The sequence below is a fragment of the Panthera onca genome, chromosome D3 (assembly GCF_046562875.1).
Source record: "Panthera onca isolate mPanOnc1 chromosome D3, mPanOnc1 haplotype 2, whole genome shotgun sequence".
NCBI lineage: Eukaryota > Metazoa > Chordata > Mammalia > Carnivora > Felidae > Panthera > Panthera onca.
In genome coordinates this window covers 49,408,034-49,432,842 of record NC_138350.1, presented here as the reverse complement: position 1 = coordinate 49,432,842, position 24,809 = coordinate 49,408,034, and the positions used below count along the sequence as shown (strand labels likewise).

Genomic DNA, 24,809 nt, shown 5'->3' with positions numbered 1-24,809 from the left:
CAAAAGACCCCTTTTTTTTCCAAAGGTCTGTCAGCTAATAGAAAAATGATTGTGTGTTTGAATGTTGTTCACTGCAGATTTGTTGAAGGAGAGTTATTCACTTGAAAAAATAGCTTACTTAACTGACATTTTGGAGCACCCGAATGAACTTAATTGAAAACTGCAAAGGCCGTGTAAAAAATATTACACACAGTCACAGAGTTTATGGGTTTGAAGCGAAAATTCACCTCCAGAAAAGGATTAAAGTGGCTCATTTGTGATATTTAGTTGGTGTTCTATTTTAAAACCTGGAGAAAAATTATTGAGACTATTAGACTACACCATACCTGTGTATTCTTGAAGTAAAGCTTTTATCATTATTTTAAAATATTAATATGAAAAAAATTTTTGAAAAGCTTTTGAATTTCCACAAGGAATTTCAGTGTCATATCTGTCAGTGCAAGAAAAGGAAGGACCATGAAATTTAATAAACGTGGGGCGCCTGGGTGGCTCAGTCAGTTAAGCGTCCGATTTCAGCTCAGGTCACGATCTCGCAGTCCGTGAGTTCGAGCCCCGCGTCGGGCTCTGGGCTGATGGCTCAGAGCCTGGAGCTTGCTTCCGATTCTGTGTCTCCCTCTCTCTCTGCCCCTCCCCCGTTCATGCTGTGTCTCTCTCTGTCTCAAAAATAAATAAACGTTAAAAAAAATATAAATAAAAAAAATTAAAAAAAAGAAATTTAATAAACATATTCCTCATGGTTCACGACAAGAAAGAACTTTCTGTCAAGCGGAGAAAAAGTGAGGAGTTCGTTGCTATCATTTGCTACCACCAACTTTTGTGAATAAAACTTTCACTGCTGGTAATTATCAAGAGTCTGATATCCAAATCATAAAACTTGTTACAATAAAGGTCTTCCATGAAAACAAGCTCAAATTTGTCATTAAAGAGTTTTAAAGTATTTTGGAAGTGTTATGTATATTGAAGAGTCAATATGTGTACTAATATTGACTCGATATTTCCTTTTTCTTACTATAATTGTGTGTTATAAAGAAAATGTAATGACTTTTTCCGCCAAGGTGCATATGGACATTCCCGCACTACTTTAACTGGATCCCCATTGTACAAGTGTGGAGAGCGTCAGTTTGCTCTGAAATGGCTACTCAAGTGTTTAAGGAAGAATTGTTCCTCAGAATGAAACTCAGTAAGGGCCTGGGGTGACAAAAGAATATCTAAGCAGGTTTTTCAGATTTGTAAGTGAAATCGCCACTTGGTAACCATTCTCTGTTGCAATCTGTAAGTAAAATCACCGTGAAAATCCCTACTGTTGAGACATCTCCTCCCTACCTTCCCAGCTCTCATTTATTCATTTAGATGTTAAGTTCATTAATTAAGATTGCTCTTTGCCTGTGGAGGGAGAACTTTTCTTAGCACTTTGAAACTATTTCTGTCTTATTAGTATGCTTTCAAAAATAGCAATTAATGTGGAAAAAAAGCAATTTTAAAGGCAAAGGCATATTTAGTCTCAAAAATATTTTGCAGGGTTCTTTTATAATTGTATTCTAAATATGGCATGATGTTTTACTTGAGCAAAAATTATAAGCCATATGTGAGCATTTTGCACACTTTCATTTATATGGTTTATGCAGTGCTATTAAATGGTAATGCATTTAATATATAAGATCTGTGGTTTCCTGTTAATATTTTATAAAGATATTATGGCTTTATGGTTAGCATTAATTTGAGGTACTGCTTTAAGAGTCAAAAAGTACTTTAAAATAATTATTTCCCTGATGTTTAATTTTGTATTAACCATGTTAACAAAGTTTTATGGCGGCTAGAACACAGTAACTACATATTATGTATGTAAACTATGCAATAGCTCTAATAATAAATTTCTCGTTTAATATTGTAATGTTTTTAGGCACATTTATTTGTGTATAGAGTTGTTTTAAATTTGAATAATCCTATGGATCAAGCCTGTTTTTTTAGTTGTCTAAGGAAATTTATTTCCTTCTACATTATGAAATTCTGTTATTTCTAATTTGAGTTTTTTGAGCATTTAAGGAAAATTAATGTTTTAACGTAAGGAAAATTGTTCTGTCAGAAAAATGAAATTTCCAAGTTCTTGATTGGTCTTAAAATAATAGAATTTCTGCTTTATTACATTGCCTAGTAAGAGACTATGACTTTTGTGAAACACCACCTCAATATCTCCATACCTAAGGTGTTTATGTCAAGTATCGATTCAGTTCTAGAACTCCAACTAATACCACTTCTTCCAGTGATACATTAAGAGTAACTAAAGCCCATAGTTTATGTTAGGATTCACTCTGTGTTGTGCAATTCCTTGAGTTCTTACAAATGCATAATGTCATGTATCCACCATTAACACGATTGTAGAAGAGTTTCACCATTAAGGATATATTTTAATTTAAAATAAATGTATCATCACCTTTGTTTTAAAACCCGTATGTTAAAAAATGATTACACTGCTGCATGTTTTGGAAGATAAAAGTTGAAAGTTGTACTCGTTACGCTATTTGGAATTCTTTTACTTACCATTTATTAGGAGAACAGGTTAGTTTTTAAAGTTTATGTATTTATTTTGAGAGAGAGTACATGGGAATGGGGGAAGGGCAGAGAGAGAGGGAGAGAAAGAGAGGGAATCCCACACAGGCTCTGCACTGTCAGAGTGGAGCTCTACCTCAGGCCTGAACTCACAAACTGTCAAACTGTGAGATCGTGACCTGAGCCAAAATCAAGAGTTGGATGCTTAACCGACTGAGCCACCCAGGCCCCTCAGGAGAATGTTTTCATAACAGAAACAGTTTGGTTCCAGTGAACTATGTATTTCTTCTAACAGCAACATGTCTATGATATTTGCCTTATTTTCCTCTTCTTGAAACTGAAATTTTAAATCTAATTTTAGTAATTCAGCCATGCCCCTTGAATATCTATCTCTTTCTTCTTTCTTCCTTTCAAATGGCTTCTAACCACTCTCTTTTCTATTTTCAACCAGTTTTTCTGTACATGTTTTGTCATAGTCCTCCTGAAAACTCCCCGAAATGCTATAAATTAGAAGTAAATTTAATTTAATAATTTAATTTAATAATTTAATTTAATAATTAATAATTTAATTTGTAAATGATATTAATGCTGTAACTAAGATTCTATAACATAGCTATTGTGTACTGTTTTTTTCCATAATCCTCTTGAGTAAGTTTCAGTGAGTGGTTGGTTCAAGAAAATTTTGTCAAATTTCAGAAAATATGCTTAGGTGCATCTAAGTTGTAAGTGGAACAAAATAACAGAAAATAAACACTGACTAGTGGTTAAGAGATGAAATCCATGCAGGGCACCTGCGTGGCTCAGTTGGTTGAGCATCTGACTTCGGCTCAGGTCATGATGTCACAGTTCATGAGTTCAAGCCCCGTGTTGGGCTCTGTGCTGACAGCTCAGAGCCTGGAGCCTGCTTCAGAGTCTGTGTATGTCTCTCTCTCTCTCTCTGCCCCTCCTCCACTCACACTCTGTCCCTCAAAAAGAAATAAAAACATTAATTTTTTTTAAATGGAATCTGTGCATTACCCATTGTATTAGACCACACACTGCATGGTTTAAACAACAGAAATTTATTTTCTCAGAATTCTGAAATTTAAGTCCAAAACCAAGGTGACAGCAGGTTTGATTTTTCTTAGGACCTTTCTCTGCTTGCACATGGCCACCTTCTTGTTGTGTCCTCACGTGGTCTGTCCTCCCTCGTGTCTATGTCCAAATTTCCTTTTCTTATAAGGACATTAGTCATATTGGATGAGCTTTTTTTTAATCTTTTTTTAAATTTTTATTTATTAATTTTGGCAGTGCAAGCAGGGAAGGGGCAGAGAGAGAGAGAGAGAGAGAGAGGAAGGGGGAGAGAGAATCTCAAGCAGTCTCCACACACAGCATGGAGCCTGTTGCAGGACTCAATCCCAAGACCCTGGGATCATGACCTGAGCCAAAATCAAGAGTTGGACACTTAACCAAGTAAGCCACCCAGTTGCCCCTTAAATCTTAATTACCACTTTAAAGACCAGTATCTCCAATTATAGTCATATTCTAAGGTACTGGGAGTTAGTGCTTCAACATATGAATTTTGGGGAACACAGTTCAGTTCATAACATCCATTGAAATTGGTAAGCCTTTTAATTCGTGTGACTTGAAAACAGTGAAATGTGGTTATCATTGATTAAGCATGTCACCGTGCACTAGGCACTCCTCATGCATTAAGTCAAAACCACAGGATGAAGTCAGGACTAATATTTCACCGAGAATTTTTTCAGTTGGCAATGAACTTATTTTCAGTTAAGGTGTTGATTCTAATGGTTGAATGCACAAAGGAAATTATGTAATGAAAAACATTTCTTTAAACCTGAACAATTCCCCCAAAAATGTTGCTTAGTTTAGTATTTGAGCAAATGCAAATTAACACTTGTTTTTAAAACCCAGAAGAATCTAATAACAGATTTATTAAACCAATTCACATTCGTTATAGGCGAGGAGCAATTAGCAAAACTAATTGACTTTAAATAACTCGCCTTTACGCAGCTTCCTTCAAAGTGTGTCCCCCAGTGTCAGATTCTCTGAGGTCAGCCACTTCTCATTCATAGGATATGCAGTGACCCTTTATAGGAAAAGACACATTTTCCCTTTCTTTGCCAATGCATTTTTCTTTAAAGGCCTTCTTTCCCTTCTCTGCATCATTCTGACACTGAATCCAAATAGGTAGCTGAGTACCTATTTTTTTAAATTTAATTTATTTTTTTAATTTACAATCCAAGGTAGTTAGCATATAGTGCAACAATGATTTCAGGAATAGATTCCTTAATGCCCCTTACCCATTTAGCACCCCCTCACACAACCCCTCCAGAAACCTTCTGTTTGTTCTTCATATTTAAGAGTCTCTTATGGTTTGTCTCTCTCTCTCTCTCTCTCTCTCTCTCTCTGTTTTTATATTATTTTTGCTTCCCTTCCCTTATGTTCATCTGTTTTGTCTCTTAAAGTCCTCATATGAGTGACGTCATATGATATTTGTTTTTCTCTGACTAATTTCGCTTAGCATAATACCCTCTAGTTCCATCCACATAGTTGTGAATAGCAAGATGTCATTCTTTTCGATTGCCGAGTAATAGCTGAGTACCTATTTAACAGAATACTCCGTCATTGTAACAGTGAGCATGAATTTTCCTCTTCTGCCTGCCTCACACTTGCACCCCACCTTCAGGGGCTCCAGCTACTCCCCTATATGGGATACGTAGGGTCCACTCCAACTTAAGGACTTCTTTTTAATAATACTGGTTACTTTGGTACATTTGGAGATCCAGATGTGACATTATTCTCTTCACGAGCATTTGTTAAGCCTCTTTGTCATTTCTCCACTTTTATTGTTTACTAAAGCTTTAGGTTTCAATAACTTACGCGTCATGAATTTAGTTAGATTCCTTTGTGCTTTTGTAGAAGAATCACTAGGAGTCAGACACCCATGGGCACAGATGCCTCTCTGAATTTTCTGTCTCCATTTGTTGAACAGAAATAACAATTCCCACTTCAGGAGCTTCTTGCTAAGGCTAAAATAGCTAACCTAATCGTCAGTATCTTGTTCAGTGCCTGGCATACAACAAATATTAATTCATTTTCTTTCACTCCCAGCAACCTAAGTACATAGTCCAATTATTTAAAGTCCCTAGGTTTTTTGTTGTTGTTGTTGCAGAATGCTGTTGCTATAGCAGGCTGGACCTACTTCTATTTTCGAGTGTTTTGAAAAGTTGTAAGATATTCATCTATACAACTGGCCTGTGAATATTAAATGAGCATTTATGCAGTCTCTGTCACTGCTAGGTGTCCCAGGAAACAAAAGAACCTAGACTCATTGCCGGGAAGCCAAAATGAGTTTACAGTCTACTTACAGAGAGAAGATGTAGTCACATGAAACCATTAGTAACTAGACATTATTTATTATAATCACCATTCTAATAAAAATAAAGTGCTCATATGTGCTTCCATGGACACAAAATGTAAAAACAAATAAAAGTTAAAATTAAATTAAAATTCAAAATGTGAAGCCTTCCCAAATGAGGGCATCGGCTGCCATCTTTGAAAGGTCATCTAGTAGACCCATTAACCCCAAGTGATGGCCTGGCTCTGGATCTGTGGCATGGAGAATGGGGGTGGAGGAGCTTTCTAGAAAAGATAGTGAGCATGGGGTGTGGGCTGCAGTGAGAGGGGGGAATGACTGAGAAATCTGATTGGGCAGAATATGTCTTAGAAGGTAATGCATGAAACACTAAAGACACCAAGAGTGAGAAGAGTGAGACACCAAGTGAGAAGAGCATTATATGATGAAAGCGTACATATAATACTACGGATATTAAATGGGGAGGACACATGACTGAGCAACAGGGGTTTAGTCTAAGAGGAGATGCTCAATGACCTGGAACAGGAAGAAAACCTCTAGGAGGCAGATACAAAAATCCAGGTGTGAAGTGATGAGGATCCACGCTAGAGTGGTAAAAATGAACCAAAAAAGTGCCGAAGATCTGATCAAGACTCTGCGTTTTTAAGTTCACAAATGCCTTTTTTGATATAAAAAGGTACTTTTATAAAGAAAGATGATAAAAGTCTTTCGTTTCGGCATCTCAGCAGGATTCCTCCAAACAATTTTACTTTGCATTTTGTCTTTAATAAAAGATTAGCAGTCGATGGCACTGCTCTGTAGAAGAGATCCTGTTTTTCACTTTTAAATCACATGGCAAGTAAGATAGGATAATAAGTATCTTTTGGGATACTTCTACTCCAAAGACAAATATTTGGGTTTAGCATAATTTAGCAGGAGATACAACTTTTATTTTCATTTTCAGATGTTTGTAAAATGAAGGATGATATATATGGGGCTATGTGGGAAATAATATATTCACTAGTTAAAGTATTTTATTTCTGTTATCAAGGATTTTATGGTTACTAAGGGAAATAAGCATGCATGTTTTGGGGCTGTGATCTTGTGCACATCTCAGTGAATTTATATTAATGGAAACAAAAGAACTCATCAATATATATATATGGAGTGGGAGTTTGGAAAAATTTACTTAGATACTTAAAAATGCAAAAAGTAGTATATGGTTATATTTTGGAATGTGTACGAATTTTTTTTAAGTTTATTTATTTATTTTGAGAGAGACAGAGAAAGAGTGCAAGTGGGAGAAGAGCAGAGAGAGGGGGGACAGGGGATCCGAAGCAGGCTCTGTGCTGAGAGCAGACAGCCCGATGCAAGGGCTCAAATTCATAGACCTAAGATCACGACCTGAGCTGAAGACAGATGCTTACCCAACTGAGCCACCTAGACACCTGTAATGTGTACCTATTAATTGCTTTCTAAAATGTATCCTATGTAGTTGTAAGATCTAACATTGTATGTTTATAGAAATTTAAAAAACGCTTTTTCTTTGATCCCTTCATGCTATTCCCATAGAACTTTTCCTCATAAAGAATGATTTAAGACGTTCAAAAGAAATGATCTTCCTTAGAGAATATTTTTTTATTATTGTATAATTTTATTTTGGCTTGAGTATGTATAGTTCTACATTTCTAAGTATGTGGTATAACTTCTGTGTTGGTATCCAATGAGACATAAGCTGATTAACCTTGCTTTTAAGAAAGCATTCATTTTTTTTTCAATTTTAAGGCATTAAAGATAAAGATAAGTTACTAAAATCTTTTTGATTTTTTATTCTTAAGCCATAAGTATTTTTAGTTAAAATTTATTTTGAGATATATCTTTATTTGTGTTTGTTTGAAAATTTATAAATTGTTACTGCTTCATAGAACTATTCTAAGCACCATGAGGACTAGAAATTGCAAATTATTCCCCTTTTAATTACTACTAAGGTCTGGTAATTTTAGAGCAAAGTGAGCATTCAACATTAATCAAAGTAATTGCTTTCTTCCTTTAAGAATTTCTTCAAAAATTATATAAAGACTAAGTGCCAGGAAATGTGCAAGGTATACAAGATAACTAAGAAAATTTGTCCTGAAGTACCTCTCACAGTGAATGTCAGGCGTAGCTATAAAACTGTGACAGTAGAGGGGCATCTGGGTGGCTCAGTCAGTTAAGCGTCCAACTGTGGCTCAGGTCATGATCTCGCAGTTCGTGGGTTCGAGCCCCGGGACAGTCTCTGTGCTGACAGCTCAGAGCCTGGAGCCTGCTTCGGATTCTGTGTCTTCCCTCTTTCTCTCTACCCCTCCCCCCCCCCAAAAAAAATAGATAAACTTTAAAAAAACTGTGATAATAGTGTTCAGATTACTACATGAAGACTGAGAACAAGAGATTGTGCCACTTTCAGTGACTCTGGAGCTGGGTGCTGAAGGATGAGTAGGAGTTTGTTAGGGAGTAGCAGATAATGTCATTGAGAGGCATGGGGGGAGAAAGCAGCTATAGCCAAGGGCCCAAGCTCCTGGGGAATGTGAAGGGTGGGGGAAGGCTTTGGAACAAGGAGATTCTGGGGTACAACTCAGCCCCACAATCTGATATTCTATAGTATGAGAATTCCTTTAATAATGTAAAAATAAAACTTTTGTGTTTTATGCCTACTAAAACTACTAAGCGGTTCATGGACTTAGTTAGACGTTAGGTGTTTCTGCCTTTGTATTATTGCTAGACTTACATATTTATTATCTTTTACAGTAAAGTTCAGCAACTGCAATGGGAAAAGGAAAGTACAGTATGAAAGCAGTGAGCCAGCAGATTTTAAGGTGGATGAAGATGGCATGGTGTATGCCGTGAGAAGCTTTCCCCTCTCCTCCGAGCATGCGAAGTTCCTGATATATGCCCAAGACAAAGAGACTCAGGAAAAGTGGCAAGTAGCAGTAAAATTGAGCCTCAAGCCAACCTTACCTGAGGATGCAGTGAAGGTGGAGTATCCAAATATGGCTTCGGAGCCATGTTCAAAAATCTGATGTATTCAGTTGGAACTAAATATGTACCTTGCTTTATACGTCACCTTGGCCAGTATTTGAATTTTCATCAACTTCAGTCACTTCAATAGTATTTTGTGGGGTTTTTTTAATCTTACAAGATACTTAGACTAAATGTATATTTAAGCTATCTCAAACTGTGTTTGAAAGGGTTGTTTATACTTTGAGATTTAGAACTTAATTTAAAATTAGAAGTAGTTGTTTGCTTTAAATTTCTCAGAAGCTTTACAAGCTGTTAAATATAACTAGAAAATAAATAGTTCTTGGCAAGATGTCACCAGTCAAGTCTATTAAGTGGGAAGTACAGATACACAGTACAGTAGCAATAGGAAGCATTTCTAGCTAGGAGTATTGGGTTTTTGTCTTGCCCCTGAATAATCAAATTGGGGAGTATGAATTATTTAAACTACGGACATAACTTTTAGGAATGATATACTCCCTCTGGTGGAAGCTGCTATAAGCCAAGATAAAATAAATAGATACACTTCCAACAAAAGTACAGTTGGATTAAATGCAACAGACATTTATTGAGCACTTGTTTTGTATAAGTCACTATATTAGGAGTTTTAGTAAGACACAATAACTTCTTCAGTAAAGCTATGATAACATTATTAGTTTCTGAATATTCTAGTTCATGTGGAGTTAATTTGAAACAAATGAGGGGGCACCACAGTCATCTATTTTGAAGTCCATAATTTCATGAAGTATAACTATTACATTTTGTATATTTATTGTACTTTGGGAGATAGGAATACACACATTCACTTCTGTTTAATTGTAAATGTCTTATACACACCCATAATCAAATAGGAATAAGTATATCAGTGGAAAAGATAGCATTTTTCTCTTGCACCAATGCTCGACTTTCATTATAGGAGATGTAATTTATTAATCTCTTAACTGTTAAGGGGAATCATGTCACTTGGGGAATACAGAGTGAGAAGCTGGTAACTAATTGAGTGAAAAAGCGCTTTTGTTGTTGATGATTCGCTGTGGTCCAGCAAACTAGCGTGGATATTTGCACTGAAGCAGCAAGGGCTAATGGCTAAAGTGTCTACAGATATAAGGGAAAACAGAAGAAAATGTTGACATCCAGCAGAGATTAATACCCAATGTGCAAAGTGGGTCATCTACAGCATCCATCATGGCTGACATAGGTTTAGAATAATTACAGCATTAATTCTGTGGGATTTAATAGGGTCATAAATATTTGAGACATGCCTTAGCAGTATGTATTAAACTTCTCCTGGAATTCAAATTATATTTTAGCACATCAAGATCTAAATTTAATGTACAGTAGCACATTACCTGAACTGTGGTTTAAACTAATGAGAGATATATAAAAGGGTACTATTAAATTGTGCTCAATATTAACTCCTATCTAAGATGGTTTATAGAAACTGCAAATAGTTTACACAGCTGTGCTACATAATAAATTGTTTGGAATTCAATTCTTCAATCGTCATGGTAGCCCCTAAATTTTATGGTGTTTTCTATTATTTTAATAGAGGGATGAGGAGAGGGCCTCCAGGCATATTTTCTTGTTCCTGACAGTGAACCCTTCACTGTCAGGTATCCATTGATATTGCTGTCCTTTCAGAAAATGTTTTTCCTAGTACTCAGCAATGTCTTGTTGTATTTTAATGGAAAGGAATCACAAGAAATTGAAGAAATAGTATTCCCAAGACAAGCGACTAAGCACAATGGCCACCTACAAAGGCAGAAGAGAGACTGGGTTATCCCTCCAATCAACTTGCCAGAAAATTCCAGAGGACCTTTTCCTCAAGAGCTTGTCAGGGTAGGCTGGCACAATTTTAATTGTCTCCATGGCATGGGTCAAGTATACGTTAGAAATGTTTTTGTCTGTTTTATCACAAGATAGAGTTAACAACATGTATTAAAACTGTATGTTTGTGTGTAGATGAAATGTCTATAGTGTTGCAGAAAGCCTCTTTTTTTATTTGCCTCAGATTACTTATGGTTAAAGCTAGCTCTCTGTGGGTCCCATACACCACAGACGATGGAGTTTGTTGAATGTGTGAATACATAAGCCCTAACTCCAACATGTATCCACACCCGTACCATACCCTTTCTCACAACACACATACACATCTTCGCTTCCGTGTCTGAAAGCCATGCTCTCCATGATGATCTTTGCCCTCTATAGATAGCTTTTGAGCCAAAGAAGAAATAAAGGGACAATCATTGCTAAAAATGCCAGCACTGAGTGCATTTGAGAGTTCTTTAAAGAAAAAAGAAAATGACCTCTGATACCATTAACAGAATCCCTGGGGCTGTGCAAAAACATAGGCTTTTATAAATCTGAGAAGTAATTTTTTTTCCGATTACTCTAAATGCGTACCATCAGATGTAGAGAAAAAGAAATCACAGATATTCATACATGTTTAGTAAAATTAGCAACCCACTATTTATTGCAAAAGGAAAAGGACAGAGTTACTGTATATCGATTTATTAGAATGTCCATTTGTGTGTGATTAGTTTAGCGTTCCTATACCTACTTACTGAAAGTTGCACTTTTAATAAGTCATTTATTTGTATTGCATATTTTATTTTAATGCACATTATAATTTGATTTAACAATGAACAACATAGCCCCCAAATAAAGGTGTTTTTTTTTATTTTTCTACTTTAATGGACAATGAGTTGAGAGAGAATTTTGTCTTCACAAGAAAATTAATAAACTGGATTCTGCTATTGGGTTAAGTATATTTACCTAATACATAAAGATCTGTTATTATCACCTGCCAAGGTATTGCCAGTTGACCCTTGTCTGTGCTATTCGTCATACTCCCTTTCTATATAGCCTGTTCCTGTGACTGTTCACCTATAAACTTGTTTTTCCTGAGAACTGTTATATTTGGAGGAGAAAGCAGTGGGCCTATAGTGGGTATAATTTTTGAGAGTATAAAAACGCATTTTAAAATCCTTTCTTGTATGTTTTGGTATTTAACAAAGAATTTTGAGTAATAGGTACCACCTTAAAATGACTTGGAAAGCTTTGGTTGCAGTGAATAATGTCACTATAATACAAGTGCAGAAATCTGACTCCTAAACTCAACCATATCAGAGTTCTCACATAAGGCTGTTTCATACTGTGGCCTAACACAGTTCTTTCTTCTCCTAACTGATACAAAAAAGTAAACAAGTTTTACTTTAATTAAATTGGACGCCTGTTCCTGTGTTAACTATTCTAACCTACAAGCTCCCTGGATAGAATATGATTCAGTTCAAACACTGACACTCCTTAATTTGGACTTCTTGCACTGTTCCTAAACGAGTGTTCTTTTAGATGTGAATGTTGCCCTCAGTCTTCCTGGTGATAGGTGACATCTCTTTTTGAAGCCTGTCACCAAGAAGCAAGGATGAGAGAAACAGGACTGGTTTTCTGGGAAGAGATGCTGTAAATTTGTAACTGAAAAAGGGCATAAGGTATGACAGGCCCTGTCTCTGATAATGAGCTCATTTAGTCTCTCATTTAATATGATTGTCTTCTTGATCCTCAGATCAGGTCCGATAGAGATAAAAACCTTTCACTACGGTATAGCGTGACGGGGCCAGGAGCTGACCAGCCTCCGACTGGTATCTTCATTATCAACCCCATCTCAGGCCAGCTGTCAGTAACCAAGCCTCTGGACCGTGAGCTGATAGCCCGGTTTCATGTAAGATATCAGCCAGCTGATGATCTGTTGTACTAATACTCTTCTGACTGTGTAGACTGTAACATTTGCCTCTTCTATTGGTCTTCATGCTTTGGTGCTGAGAGTTCGCATACCAGAAATGTGCTTTGTAGCCTTTTCAATTTGTTGTAATAATTATTGTTTTATAGACTTGATGTGTACCATGGTAAAGAACAGTGCAAAGAAGAAAGTAAAATGGCGTAAAATATCATTACCCTTTACAAGTCAGTGTGGCTAAGGACTTACAAGAACAAATTCATGTGAAGGAAGTCAAAATTGTTGCGTGTAAATTATATGGAGATCACTTTTAATTACTGCATAATATTCCATTAAATGTATAGACTGGGGGCGCCTGGGTGGCTCAGTCGGTTGAGCGTCCGATTTCGGCTCAGGTCACGATCTCGCGGTCCGTGAGTTCGAGCCCCGTGTCAGGCTCTGGGCTGATGGCCCAGAGCCTGGAGCCTGCTTCCAATTCTGTGTCTCCCTCTCTCTCTGCCCCTCCCCCGTTCATGCTCTGTTTCTCTCTGTCTCAAAAATAAATAAATGTTAAAAAAAATTTTTTTAAATAAATAATAAATGTATAGACTGTACTTTTTTTAAGTATTTATTTATTTATTTTTGAGAGAGAGGGAAAGAGAGAGTGTGTGCAAGTGGAGGAGGGGCAGAGAGAGAGAATCCCAAGCAGGCTCCACGCTGTCAGCAAGGAGTCTGATGTGGGGCTTGATCTCATGAACTATGAGATCATGACCCGAGCTGTTACCAAGAGTTGAACGCTTAACCAACTGAGCCACCCAGGTGCCCCTATCTTATTATATGTCTTATGTTTGTTTTTATGTTCTTTATTTTTCTGTTTTATTCATTTTCTTACTGGGTTATCACAACTTTTTGTATACAATTATATGGTCATATTTTTAAATATCGTATATGTATATATTTGAAACTGATTTTTAATCATTTTAAATATTTTTTTTTTTTTTTAATTTTTTTTTTTTTTTTTTTTTTTTTTTTTTTTAATTTATTTTTGGGACAGAGAGAGACATAGCATGAACGGGGGAGGGGCAGAGAGAGAGGGAGACACAGAATCGGAAACAGGCTCCAGGCTCCGAGCCATCAGCCCAGAGCCTGACGCGGGGCTCGAACTCACGGACCGCGAGATCGTGACCTGGCTGAAGTCGGACGCTTAACCGACTGCGCCACCCAGGCGCCCCTAATCATTTTAAATATTAATTGTAGTGAGTATTTTGAAACTCAAGAATTGCCTAATATTAATATAAATTCCACAAGGCATTTTTCATTTCTTTTTTTTTTTAGCCATGCTTGCACATTTCCTAGAACAAGATTTCAAATATTTTTTCATGACTTTAATATAGAAAACTAAGTTGGTCTTTATTACTTCTCCAATTTCTGCATGAATAACTAAAACTTTTAATGAAATTATCATTTTTAGGCAATATATGCACATTATAAAAACTTTTAAAATAATGCAGTATTAATAAGAAAATAAAAATGATTTGTAATCTCAGTACGTGGAACCAACCTTTTTCTTTTTTTTTTAACACTTTGGTGATATGCTGCAAGATTTTTTCTTTGCATAGATTCATAAATGTATTTCGTTGAAATTGGCATCATTCTCAGAAACCCGCTTTTGTCACTCAGCAATCCTAAGATTTAGCATCTTTCCATGTCAATAAATAATTATCTATTTATGTCATCATTTTTGATTGCTTTATATTACTTTGTTGAATGAATGTAATGTAATTTTAACTAATTGCCTATTGGTAGATATTTAGGTAATTTGGTTTATTTTATTCTATTTTGTAACTACAAATAATGTGGCAATGAACACTTTTCTGTACATTTTCCCATTATATCCTTGGAATAAATTCCTGAAATTGGAATTATTCTGATAAATATTGTGAAATTGTTCTCTAGAATGGTCGTATTATGTTGTAGTACCTACCCATTACATAGGAGATATACTTTCTCCATACCATTATCAATTCTAGGCATTTATTTATTCAATATTATTTGAAAAAAAAAGATCTTAATGCTTTAAGTTGGCTAAGTTGAATATCTAATCGTAGTGAATTCCCTACTCCTGTGTTGAAATTTCTTTTGGATTGTTTACCTTTTTTTTTTCTTTTTTTTTTTTTTTTACTGTTAGGAACCTCTTAACAGTAAGGGATATTAATATTTAATTTGTCACATATTTTCCCCTTTTGTTGTTTGTTTTTAAGCTTTGTTAATAATTTTTACCCTACTATTGTTCATAGTTCTTGCATTGCAAAATTGTGTTTTTCAATTTTATCATACAATCTGGTTTTAGAGATGGTTGTTAAAAACCTTCTCTACCCCAAGATGTTAATCTACCCAATTTTCTCTTTTGTATGTATGTATGTATGTATGTATTGAGCCTCTATATTTTTAACCTCTGTCGGGTTTATTTTACTAAAAGGAGAGAGGTATATATAGAACCACTTTGTTTTTCCTTTATAGTCAATCATCCCATGTATTGAATTAGTATTCCCAGGAATTTATCATCTACACTTAGTCTTTCAAAACTTTTTATTCCACATATGTATGTGTTTGTTTCTAGATTCTTACTTTGCATAGTAACATATGTGTTGAATTTTTGCACTAAAAACTTTTTAAATTTTTTTAATGTTTATTTTTGAGAGAGAGAGACAGAGCGGGAGTAGGGGAGGGGCAGAGAGAGAGGGAGACACAGAATCCGAAGCAGGCTCCAGGCTCTGAGCTGTCAGCACAGAGCCCATCGCAAGGCTCGAACCCACAAACAGTGAGATCATGACCTGAGCTGAAGTTGGATGCTTAACTGACTGAGCCACCCAGGTGCCCCTGCACTTGTAAAAACTTTTTAAATGATTGAAGTTTTGAAAATTATTAAAATATTGGTATGTAGTAGAGCAGGACTCCCCCTGATCTAAACATGTGAATAAGTGTATGAGAAATTTAAAATGTTTCAAGGGGCACCTGCCTGGCTCAGTCAGTGGAGCGTGCAACTCTTGATCTCAGGGTTATGAGCTCAAGCACCATGTTGGATGCAGAGCATAAAAAAATAAGTCAAATGAAGTTTACTCACAAAGCGGAGGGTGGGCACCTGGCTGGTCCAGGTGATAGAGCATCCAACTCTTGATCTCGGGGTCATAAGTTTGAGCCCCACACTGGGTGCAAACATTTAAAAAAATTAAACAACAGTGTTTTCTGCCTTGAATATTACTCAACACTCCCTTCTTCCAAAGGCCTTGATTGTTTCATCAACCAGTTCTTTTAAAATCCTTAAAGAAAAAATAAATAAATAAAATCCTTAAGGAACATATAATGCTGACGCTTTTTATATTGTTCTAAAGGTTTAAGAAAGGAGTCAAACTTTCAAACCTTCCATAAAAACAAAATCTCATTAATACAGAAACTTGATAAAGATAGCACACAATAGACCAGTCTCTAATTAGACTAGTCTCAAATTTATGAATATAAATAATATCAATACAAAACTTCTAAATAATTATTCCTGAATGAATTCTCATTATTTGAACTCCTGTGGTTAAGACCAGGAAATAAATATTTTCAGGTCAGTTTTGGGGCAAATTCTTCCTCTGCAGATTCTTACTGCCACCACATAATTAAGAGATACTCATAAAAAAAAAATAGACTCAATTATAGAATTGCAAGAATGTTTCAGTATTAAGACTCTATTAATGTAATATATTAAGTGAAGGAAAAAAGGATTATTTTTATTGGTGTTGAAAGGCAATAATAAAATTTGCATTGCTTCATGCATTAAATAACTTCTAAATGAAGAAAAGGGGGATATGTTGATGTGTCTTTAACTTGAAGCCTGCCCAACAGAAACCAACAGGCAACATCACCAGGAAAATCACAGAAGCATTCCAGTTAAAAAGAAACAATTCAATGGAGCACTACACAGCTATTGCAAAGAATGCAATGGATCTCTATGTGCTGGATTAAAAGATTTGAGGATATTCTGCCAAAAGTAGCCAAGTGACTCTATTTATTTAAAGAGAAAAAGAAATGAAATATTTAGAATACCTGTAAAACTGAGAACTCGGGCTTGGGAGAGGAACAACAGTCTTATATAATACACAGGCACTTTTAATGTTTATGAGTGATTTTACAATTAAAACAAACAAACAAACAAAAACACCCAGTGTCAAAATTCCCTACGCGCACCAAATTCTTTCTAAATTCTGTTCTGTTCTCTTAATCTTTACAACTACTCTGTGCCAGTACATTGGTAATTACCCGGACTCATATGTACGGATTTAGCAAAAGGATTTGGGAACTGGACAGAACTGGCTTTTTCTGAAGCTCAATTTCTTCACCTTCAAGTAGTTATCATTTCTGCCTTACTCTTTCATATATGGAATAAATGAGTTAAAATCCATACAACTCTGAGCACAATGCCTAGCAGACAGCATTTGCTGGCTTTTTACTACTATATCTATCCTAATCATATGAAGTTTGGCTAACTTAAATTTTGACGGGGAGAGTAGCTTTTTTTTCACTTTCTTGGTTCATCCTTGCTATTTTGGTAGTGCAGTCATTGTCTGTTTTGTCTTCTCACTGGAGACATAAACCTGTTAAATAGTTTTGTCTTCTAATTACTTTTGCAGTTGAGGGCACACGCAGTGGATATTAACGGGAACCAAGTGGAGAACCCCATTGACATTGTCATCAATGTTATTGATATGAACGATAACAGACCAGAGTTCTTACACCAGGTTTGGAATGGGACAGTTCCTGAGGGGTCCAAGCCCGGTAAGTTTGAAAATCATAACTCAGAGATTCAGGAAATGCAGTGTAATACAGCACTGGGGTATAAGCAAAAGGAGAAATCATGTGAGCCTTTTTAGTGTTACTTTCTTTCATGCAAAATGATTTTAGGGAAAAAAGAAGGTAACTTAGGAAAAAACCCACTGAAGAGAGAAAACACTTCCCACCTTTGAAAAAGTACACACTACAGTATTTTTGGTTCTATAGTATAGGATCTATGGGTTCCTTTCATTTGGCTGTGGTTCATAAAGTCAGGGCAGGAAAAAGTGAGCACCAGAATACCAGTGGCTTTCCATTCATAAAGTACAGATTTTATCATATTAGTCGGAGCAGCACGTGAAACGCAGTCAGAGAGTCTGAAAGGTAGTTGGTATTCCTGGGACCAGGCAGTGAGGTAAAGCCAAAAGCGGAAAGGGGGCTGGAGGCAGCTGTGATCGCTGCCCTGTTGACACACTGGTTATTTACTTGTGCATGACCCGAATGTCTTCTGCAGCCTGCGCTTTTCAGCTTAGTGTCATGGAAAGTGTCCTAGCCTAGAAGCAGCGATTGCCAAAGCTTCTCACCATTGTGAAGTGGTGTTTGACTAAGATTTTCGATTCTTGTACTGAAAACACTGTAGACTTCAGAAGAGCAAGCCTAGGGGGGGCCAGTTTAGTTTGGAAAACTAGTGGACATGAAAATCCGTTCAGAGAGAGATGGGAAAAGGAGAGAGGGTTTCTCCAACCTTCCTGAGATGATTTGGTGTTTAGAGGGACTTCATTAGCTATATTATTATTATTATTATTATTATTATTATTTTGATTTTGTATTAAAAAAAGCCTCAATATTTAAAATTGTGCTACGTGTTATCCTTGTCATCTGTATCAATTTATACCAGTAGCTCTCATGCATATGCCCAATTTATGCCTATAACTGAATATGCTTTAACTGGCATTTTTTTCTCAATCCAAATGCACTTGTCTATATCCTCAGAAAGGAAGAAGAGGTGGGGGTGAGGGGAGCCACAGGGGAGGACAGGACTGTGCGGGAAGTTCAACCATCTGTGGCTCCTTCTGAGGCACATTCTGGAGTAGCTTTCTTTGGTATTTTAAAATACTATAAAATCAAAGAATATTAAACGTATCCTTACTAAAACACAAGTCTTGTCCTCATATTTTAGAGATAAAGTTTTTTTAACATGGGGAAAATTTTTTTGGTTTAATCATTTATTTTTTTCCTCTGTTATTTCTAACTATTAAAAAGTACTGCTTCACAAAAATTGTCAAAAGTAAACCATTAAAGATATATTTATTATGCATTTCATCATGAATTTCCATTAAAGCCCCCCCACCAAATAAAAGACTCAATCTTCATGAGAAGTAGAGACGCTTCATGCATATATTTCTTGTGGTTGTTCTGTAAGAATCTTGAGTTAAACTGCATTATAATCAGTATTTTGGCTCAACATCTGGGAACATATTTTTTTTTTAACCATTCATTTGTTCATTCAACAAATGTTTGTAGGGTCTGTGCTGTGTGCTGGGCACTGTTCCAGCCCTGTGGGTAACAGCTCCGACCCTACTGGAGCTTACATTCTAGGGGAGAAGAATAAAAGGAAGCAAGGAAATATGCAATGAAGTTTTTTTTTTAAAAAATAATAAGGGTGTAGAGATGGCACATAATAAGAGCGTCTTGCTTAGAGGAGCAAACTCTGAAACGAGATTTGAATAATGTGGTCAAGACTGTGAATTCTGGGGCAAAACTATACCATGGAGAGGTTCTAAAGCAGAACTGGGCTTAGAGCACTCGTGAAGAAGGTAAGTTAGAGATGGAAAATTTTTTACTCCCGTTCTTCTAAATTTCCCATAGAACAGACCTTCCTAAATAGTAACTACTTTGCTCTCTGCTTCTAAATTACACAATTTGTGTAGCTAGTTTGAACTTATTTGGTTCTGATGCTTTGTAGATTTCCTTTCCAAAATATCTAATATAGTTGAAGTCCCTGAGTTTGTTACAGTGCTCTTGTAATCTCCTAGGAAATAACGAACCACAATGCCAAACCCCTATTCAATGTACCAAAACAGTAACGCATGGAATGATTCCTTATGACCTGAGTAAATGGAGTGTGCCTCGTTGTGCACACAGCTTACTTTCAGAAAGTGACTTAGGCATTGAGGAGAATCATGCTCAGTGTGTCATTTCTGATGTTACTGTATAGCAGAAGAAAATATGACATAGGAAAAGGTATCAGTGGTCATAAAATACGTTGCATTCTGTATTATTGTTTGCACTTTATATGAATAAAGGTCTGAAGTGATCCTTTCTTTGAGTCGTAGAGTGAACTTGTCTTCTAAGTTATGGAAAAAATGAACCTTTATAAATGTATACATTTTTAATAGTTTTCCTTTCAAGAATTTAAACCGTGTTTTATATTTTTAAAGTGAGTACTGTTCTTATGGGTAGCATTTTTAATCAAGTCTAAATGATTAAATGTTTGTTTTGAAGAAGTAAAATGAAGATTGATCAAAAAGGCAAATATACCTTTGAGGTATATCTATTTAGGAGACCGAAGTGAAGGGTGACCATTCATTTTCCATGTATACTGTGTCTAGGGACATACGTGATGACAGTCACTGCTATTGATGCTGATGATCCAAACGCCCTAAACGGGATGTTGAGGTACAGAATCCTGTCCCAGGCTCCAAGCACCCCTTCGCCCAACATGTTTACAATCAACAATGAGACTGGTGATATTATCACCGTGGCAGCTGGACTTGATAGAGAAGTAAGCCAACCAAAAACTATTTGAATTTGTTTTTAATCATAAAGGTATGCGGTATCACATGCAGTTTATCTCCAGGTAATAACAAATCCACAGTATTATTCAACGTCAGTTTTTTTAAAGAACTCTTGTGCTATTTTCTGCCGAACTTCACATTAGTTGAATTATGTATGCATACGGGATAAGTCATTGTTAGCCCATATAATAAATAGTGTGTAATCAACTAAGTTAATTAGATGCATCTGTATTTAACTTTTTTTTAATTCTTGGCATTTTCTCAGTTTTCCCTCACATTCAAAGGTTTTTGTGAAGAATTAAATTAACAATCATGCCCAAATAATGTGTGCATGAATTTAGGAAAAATTTTAACATTAATATTTTTGAGAGGCCACACATGACATGTGTGTGGTGGAGTGTTTGTAGTCTCTGTGGATAGACTGGTTTTGTTAAAGGAGATTATCCCCTTTATTAAAACTTGCCCCTTAACTTTATGATTAACTTACTGAGCAGGTTTGAAGACTAGCAATGACATTAATTCCACTGACAAGGCTTTAAAGTTGTAAATGGAGAAAAACAGACTTCTGGCATAATTTTTGTTGGAAAGGCATAAAATGTTGACAGCAGTGAAATACCATGTAGTGTCACAGTCTGAGAGGGAATGGGTATTTTGGTTAATTCCAAATGTTCATCTCACTGTGACAGACCTCAACCCACTGTCCTCTTACACACCTCGACGTTTTTTGTTCATGTGATTCCTTCTACCGGGAATGCCTTGCACCTTTTTTCTTGATTTGGAACCTTCCAGTTCTTCATCTTCAGTTTAAGCCCCACTTTTATCCTTTCCTGAAAACTCTGCCCCTAATGAATCTTTTACACTCCTTATTCTGTTCTGCCCATTTTCTTAAGAGATTCTCAAGGTCATTATTGACCATCAGTAGGCATTGTTTGAAGAATTATCAAAGTGCTAACACATAGACATTTGTGCTTTGTAGATTTCTGGCTGAGCCAGCTTTTATAGTAACGAGACCTCAGATTATGTATGTCAAAAGGAAACATTATACTTACCACAATAAATAATATTGACAAGGATTTTAGGAGTTGGTTTTATGATGCTTCATTTGCCTTAGTAGCATTCACTTGAATTGGATCGAAGAAAACATTGCTATTGCAATTAATTATATATGCAAGATTGTGCTAGAAACACCTTACTAAAGTAGTACGAACAATCGAGATTACTTTATTCACAACTGAACTTAGCTGAGAGCCTTACTTAGGCGTTAGATGTATGCCTATTACGTTGCACCTGTTAACTTCCAGGTATCAACGATTCTTTTTCCAGGAATCTTCTGGGTTGGAAACGGTTGAAATTTAGTTTTTGCAGTAGGACTTCTGGTTCAGTGATATTTGAAACACGTATGTCTTTTCACCTCTTCCATTACTGTAGGACGTGCCATTCTTAAATGCCAGTAAACTTAGCATGGATGCATATTTTGGTATGAGAACATGGGGTATTTTTTAGTATTCTGTCTTGAGTGCCAAGTTGCACACATTCTATGTAGGTATAGCTCATCCCCCCAACATAAGTATTTCTCTTTCCTCCACACTCTTCATTGTGAAATACAGAAATGGGTCTTCATCTTGTGTGCACACAGCAGTATTCTTACCTCATTCAGCCTGGCTGTTTCATGATAAGAAAGAGGCATCGAGAATTAAAGATAGTTTTACTAAAGCAGAACAACCAAATTGAAAAGCCAGAGAGACTGCGTTTAGTTTAGAGAATGGAAGCCTGAAGTCCTATGTCATCGTGGTTGAATTTATGTTGCAGTGGACAGAAGCAGCTATGCACCACCCCCTGATGAGATGGATGTGGAAATGGATTCGCAACGATAGAATCATGTGTGAGCAATAGCTTCTTGACAGTGAAATTATTAAACACAACAATGAGTTACTAGGGAAAATTATGGAAAACCTTCCATTTCTGAAAGTCATTTAACAGGAAAAAAAAATGTATCTATCTCAGATGGTTTATGGTAATTCTGCCTGAGGCCAGGGATAAATTACTGTGACTTCTTCAGGCCTCGTGCAGGCCCGAGATTCTTTTATTTCTATTAGAATTCACAGTTTTCTTTCTGTCAAAAGTAATTTCAGTTGTCATTCTCCCAGGATATATGACACCTACAAGCGATTGAACTCCTAATCATTGAAATGCTTACTGAGATTCAGTTTTTTATTTTACTTCAATCTGTGGGTTTAGAAAAATATCCATTGTTCAGGTTTTCCAGGCCTAAAGCGGTACCTACCACATCTGCCAGGCTTCAGTGTTTTACCTCCACCTGACTTCTTTTTGCATCACTCGGTGGTGCCTATTCCTGGCATTTTCTTTTCTCCACTCCTTTCTCTTTATGGCCCATCTCGTGCCCTTCTCGGGTAGGACTACTGATGACTCACAGTCTGCTTCAGGAGGTGTAAATCCTGGCACTGCCCGTTGTGGGCTATTTGACCTTCAGTGTATTAAGCTGAAACCTCAGTCCCCAGATCTGTGAACGGGCCCAATACTATGACCTCCCTTATGGGATGGCTGTACGGGTTATGTAACACGAGGTATAAAGCATGCAGCACTGTGCCCAATTCATATTAGCTATTGTTTTCCCCTGTCGCCATCGTAAATCCAGCCTCCGCGTCTACTGGGTGGGCGCTATCACTTTTACTCCTCCTCATCCTTTTCTCATGGCAAAGAAAGAATTCTACTTCTTGTTTTCCAAGCCTTCCTGTTTTCACTTGTGCTGTCAGCAACATTTTCTCCTGTGTCCCTCTGTCTTGGTCTTCCCTTCTCTACAGGTTCCTTTCTACAAACCCCACAAGTGTCTTTATAAACATGTTGTGTGTCCCCTGGGGTAAAATGGCGCTCCATCACCCATAGGATGACATCAGAGCCCTTTAACATGGCGATCCAAACACTCCGTGACATTGGTCTCAAAGCCTTCTTTGGGTCTAACCTCCTGGGATTCCTTGCTTCCTGCTGAGGAGCAAAGATGCCCGGCATTCATACAGCCACGTGCAATTCCTTGTACAAATCTGAAGCTCTGTGTTCTTCTGTTCCCGTTGTTTCCTCTGCCTGCAGATTTCCTTTCCCATCTCTGAATAGCAGGGTGATCCTCACTCTTTGAGAGTCAGTCCACAACCCCTCCCTGGTCACCCATCGTAGTCTCTGCCTTCCCTGAGATATGCAAAGACTATGTTACATAGACAATATATCTGCCTTCTTGCTCCCAATATTTTGTGAGGCTGATGTGTTCCTCTTTACCCTGAACAGGAACCCCGAAGGAACCTTCACGTTCCAAGATTTTCTTCTTCGTTTCAGCACCATACTCCTCGAAAGGACAGTCCACATTCATGCTCAGCTCCCACTTCTTCCTCATCTTGAAGTATGGCTTTCTGTCTGCCTACACTACCTGGATGCACCCATGTCATGCACATATTCGCATTTTCTTGGAAGGTCCTAATACAGTGGAGCAATTAATGGTACAGACTCTGGACTCCCGAGAGACCTGGGTTCAAATCTTGTCTCTGCTACTTATGGCTGGGTGTCAGTGGGCAAACTTCCTCACCTTCCTAAGCCTTGGTTTCCTTATCTGGAAAATGAGGCTTAAAAAAAATCCACCTGCCTTATGGGATTACTGTGAGGACTGAATAAGATAATGCATAGTGCTTAGCAGTGTGCCTGACACATAATTAATACTCAATCTCAATAAATGTTATTTTTTTCTCATCAAAGCCCTCAGAACAATGTCGGCATACAATAAACATTCAAAACAAAATTTTTATACTCCAGACACACCAGGCAGATGGTGCCATCAGCCCCATTTCACAGATGAAGGAACCGGGGCTTAGCATTTAAGAAGTTGAACAGGGCCACAAACCTGTACTTCTCCTCTAAGTTCTCATGACATTATTACTTAACAGTCCATCCCCTAACCCAGTGCATCCAAAGCAAGCTGTCATTTCCTTCAACCTGCGATTCTTGATCAAGGTCCTATTTCATGGGAGCAGGGCCACGTCCCCAGTCTCCCCAAATCATGGTCTACTTGCCTTCCCGTGCCCTCCATCCAGCCACTGATAGGTTCAGTTCTCAGGTTCCTCTCATTTTACCTCCAAAATGTCTCTTGTATTCACTACTCCCTCCCGACTTTGAGGACTGGACTGGTTTAGATGCCCTTGATTCACTTCTTCGTACTCTTACTACAGTTGCTTTGTATATCTGCTCCTGTGAACCATTAGTATCTGCCTCCATCACCTAACGATATCAAGGCCATCTCTGGGTTTGTTCATTATCTTTTCCAAGGAAATACATCACCAGGCATCCAGTAGACCTTCATGAAATGTCTGCCAGATTGAATGACTGAATGCTCTCACTTCCTCATTCACTTCTATCTCTCCAGCTCAGTGTTTCAAAAGTGCACAGGTACAATGATTTCAGTTGATAATGTAGGGAAGCCTCTAGAGAAGACTAGAGACCACAGTCTTTAGATGTTCCTCCATCGAGTAGAGACTGCCAGAGT

The 24,809-nt window shown here is 37.0% G+C and overlaps 1 protein-coding gene across 2 annotated transcripts in view; it reads left to right on the top strand.

The window, feature by feature from the left end:
• CDH2 (cadherin 2) overlaps nucleotides 1–24,809 on the top strand; it is a 215,050-nt gene that overhangs the window by 142,761 nt on the left and 47,480 nt on the right. For both annotated transcript variants that reach the window (XM_060613504.3, XM_060613505.3), the window contains exons 3-7: nucleotides 8,690–8,916; nucleotides 10,631–10,777; nucleotides 12,504–12,659; nucleotides 17,330–17,474; nucleotides 20,081–20,253. In XM_060613504.3, coding sequence (XP_060469487.1) covers nucleotides 8,690–8,916; nucleotides 10,631–10,777; nucleotides 12,504–12,659; nucleotides 17,330–17,474; nucleotides 20,081–20,253 — 848 coding nt within the window. The remainder of the gene's footprint in view (nucleotides 1–8,689; nucleotides 8,917–10,630; nucleotides 10,778–12,503; nucleotides 12,660–17,329; nucleotides 17,475–20,080; nucleotides 20,254–24,809) is intronic.